The sequence below is a fragment of the Zeus faber genome, assembly GCF_960531495.2.
Source record: "Zeus faber genome assembly, chromosome: 5".
NCBI classification, from domain to species: domain Eukaryota; kingdom Metazoa; phylum Chordata; class Actinopteri; order Zeiformes; family Zeidae; genus Zeus; species Zeus faber.
This window is the reverse complement of record NC_137192.1, coordinates 37,089,949-37,093,789: the sequence shown is the minus strand read 5'-3', so window position 1 is coordinate 37,093,789 and position 3,841 is coordinate 37,089,949. Positions and strand designations below refer to the sequence as shown.

General features: G+C 52.8%; 1 protein-coding gene across 1 annotated transcript in view; it reads right to left on the bottom strand.

Moving 5' to 3' along the window:
• Positions 1–3,453, bottom strand: part of LOC307230780 (GTP-binding protein REM 1-like) — a gene marked incomplete at both ends in the record, with an annotated part of 4,235 nt that extends 782 nt beyond the window's left edge. The window contains 3 exons of the mRNA XM_080001214.1: positions 1–52; positions 412–494; positions 3,066–3,453. The exon at positions 1–52 is cut by the window's left edge and continues 153 nt beyond it. Of these exons, the coding sequence (XP_079857340.1) occupies positions 1–52; positions 412–494; positions 3,066–3,453 (523 nt within the window). The remainder of the gene's footprint in view (positions 53–411; positions 495–3,065) is intronic.
• Positions 3,454–3,841: the final 388 nt, after the last annotated feature.

Here is a 3,841-nt window from a genome sequence, read left to right as displayed (position 1 = left end):
TGTAGGCGCTGGCCACGTGCATGGAGTCCTCCATTACTCCACCCTCCTCCTCCTGGGGGGGGGGGGGGGGGGGGGTTATTACTCTCCACCCACACGTGGACTTCCTGTTTATCTCATGCTGCGTTTCATGGAACTCGGTAATCGCCACATCCTCTCTCTGGTGGGATTTTCTGAGAGCTCTGGCTTCACTGGTTAATCAGGTTTCCACCAGAGTTCTTTAAACTGCAGTTCAGATACTGGACACTAGATGGTGTCCTGAGATCCTCCGATGGAATGGAAATCAATGGAAACAAACAGAAACTTCTCACTAGAAATACAGTCAATAAAACACTCTAGATTGGCAAAGCTAACTACACACACACACACACACGCACACACACACACACACACACACACAGACATAGTGCATACCGTTGTGTCCTGCTCCCAGGTATCCATGACGATAAGCTTTGTCTCCTCTCCATCGACTGTCAATATTCTTTCATATGAGTCATCTAGTAAACACAGCAGCACACGTTATATCGGGATGTTCCCGGTGTCACCAGTACAGACCTTGTACCGGGATGTTCCCGTTGTCACCAGTACAAACCTTGTACCGGGATGTTCCCGGTGTCACCAGTACAGACCTTGTACCAGGATGTTCCCGGTGTCACCAGTACAGACCTTGTACCGGGATGTTCCCGGTGTCACCAGTACAGACCTTGTACCAGGATGTTCCCGGTGTCACCAGTACAGACCTTGTACCGGGATGTTCCTGGTGTCACCAGTACAGACTGCTTGTACTGGGATGTTCCCGGTGTCACCAGTACAGACCTTGTACCGGGATGTTCCCGGTGTCACCAGTACAGACCTTGTACCGGGATGTTCCCGTTGTCACCAGTACAAACCTTGTACCAGGATGTTCCCGGTGTCACCAGTACAGACCTTGTACCAGGATGTTCCCGGTGTCACCAGTACAGACCTTGTACCGGGATGTTCCCGGTGTCACCAGTACAGACCTTGTACCAGGATGTTCCTGGTGTCACCAGTACAGACTGCTTGTACTGGGATGTTCCCGGTGTCACCAGTACAGACCTTGTACCGGGATGTTCCCGTTGTCACCAGTACAAACCTTGTACCGGGATGTTCCCGGTGTCACCAGTACAGACCTTGTACCAGGATGTTCCCGGTGTCACCAGTACAGACCTTGTACCAGGATGTTCCCGGTGTCACCAGTACAGACCTTGTACCAGGATGTTCCCGGTGTCACCAGTACAGACCTTGTACCGGGATGTTCCTGGTGTCACCAGTACAGACTGCTTGTACTGGGATGTTCCCGGTGTCACCAGTACAGACCTTGTACCGGGATGTTCCTGGTGTCACCAGTACAGACCGCTTGTACTGGGATGTTCCCGGTGTCACCAGTAGAGACCTTGTACCGGGATGTTCCCGGTGTGACCAGTACAGACATTGTACCGGGATGTTCCTGGTGTCACCAGTACAGATACTTGTACTGGGATGTTACCGGTGTCACCAGTACAGACCTTGTACTGGGATGTTCCCGTTGTCACCAGTACAAACCTTGTACCGGGATGTTCCCGGTGTCACCAGTACAGACCTTGTACCGGGATGTTCCCGGTGTCACCAGTACAGACCGCTTCTACTGGGATGTTTCCGGTGTCACCAGTACAGACCGCTTATACTGGGATGTTCCCGGTGTCACCAGTACAGACCTTGTACCGGGATGTTCCTGGTGTCACCAGTACAGACCGCTTGTACTGGGATGTTCCCAGTGTCACCAGTACAGACCTTGAACTGGAATGTTCCCTGTGTCACCAGTACAGACCACTTGTACTGGGATGTTCCCGGTGTCAGCAGTACAGACCTTGTACCGGGATGTTCCCGGTGTCACCAGTACAGACCTTGTACTGGGATGTTCCCGGTGTCACCAGTACAGACCGCCTGTACCGGGACGTTCCCGGTGTCACCAGTACAGCCTGCTTGTGACGGGATGTTCCCGGTGTCACCAGTACAGACCGCTTGTACTGGGATGTTCCCGGTGTCACCAGTACAGACCTTGTACTGGGATGTTCCCGGTGTCACCAGTACAGACCGCCTGTACCGGGATGTTCCCGGTGTCACCAGTACAGCCTGCTTGTGACGGGATGTTCCCGGTGTCACCAGTACAGACCTTGTCCTGGGATGTTCCCGGTGTCACCAGTACAGACCGCCTGTACCGGGACGTTCCCGGTGTCACCAGTACAGCCTGCTTGTGACGGGATGTTCCCGGTGTCACCAGTACAGACCGCTTGTCCTGGGATGTTCCTGGTGTCACCAGTACAGACCGCTTGTACTGGGATGTTCCCGGTGTCACCAGTACAGACCTTGTACTGGGATGTTCCCGGTGTCACCAGTACAGACCTTGTACTGGGATGTTCCCGGTGTCACCAGTACAGACCGCCTGTACCGGGATGTTCCCGGTGTCACCAGTACAGCCTGCTTGTGACGGGATGTTCCCGGTGTCACCAGTACAGACCTTGTACTGGGATGTTCCCGGTGTCACCAGTACAGACCTTGTACTGGGATGTTCCCGGTGTCACCAGTACAGACCTTGTACTGGGATGTTCCCGGTGTCACCAGTACAGACCGCTTGTACCGGGATGTTCCCGTCTGACCTGGTTTTAATTCAGTGTTGGATAAAATAAAGGACATTGATCCTCAAACCACACGACCGAGTGACTGATCAATATGCAACTGGGTCAGGACAGACAGACAGACAGACAGACAGACAGACAGTTGGTTTTGTGGCCGTGCTTGTTATTGTGGGGCTTTTGGGGGCGGTTATTTTTGGTTTGGGTTTTTTTTGGCGGGTAGTTCCTTGTATGGGGGGTTTTGGGGGCAGTGCTTCTTGGTGTTGAGGTTTTGGGGGAAATGCTTCCTGGCCTTGGGGTTTTGGGGTGTTGCTCCCTGGTTTTGATTTTTTGGAGGCAATGCTTCCTGGTTTGGGGTTTTGGGGTGTTACTTCCTGGGTTTGAGGTTTTGGGGTGGGGGGTTGCTTCCTGGTTTTGGGGGATTTGGGGCGGTACTTTCTGGTTTTGGGAGTATGGGGCAGGGTTTGGTGGGCTGGGGGGTGCTTCCTGGTTTCAGGGGCAGGGCTTCCTCTGAGTTTACCCGCCCACCTCCTGAGGGCTCCTCCCTCTCTAGGAAGCCAGCGAAGATCCCCGCAAGGCTGCTCTTCCCGACGCCGCGGTCGCCTAGCAACAGCACCCGGTGGGCAGAGTCGGGGTCTCTGTGGGAGTCGTCGTCGGACTCGGAGCTCCAGCGCTCCCTCAGGTGGAAGCTGCGGCCCCCCTGGTGGTCGGACACGGAATGGCCGAGCGGGGGGTGGTGCCGTGGGGCGGGGCACGAGGCGGGCAGGGGGGTGCTGGCCCGCCGCTGTAGGGGCTGCCTCTCTCTCTGGGGTTCGAAGGTCATGTTGCTATGGTAACAGCATCAGGACCGCACCCGCCAGGACGGGACCAGGGAGGAGCAAATACGAGTACTGAAGAAATGCTGCACAAAACCTAATCACAAGTAAAAATACTCAGGTTACATTACTCCACTCCATCCTTTTTACTACATTTAGAACATTTTAAATCAGGATTTACTATATTATATATTATATATTATATATTTATTATATTTTTATATCCTTACTATGACTCCACCTCTACTGTGTTACTGTAAATTGTAATCCAGAAGAGATCATCATCTGCAGAGAAGATCATCTGCAGAAAAAGGCCTCAGTATTACTTTATGAAGTATATGTACAAATACTTAAAAAGTATGGAAGTACATATAAAAGTACTTCCATAAAAAACTG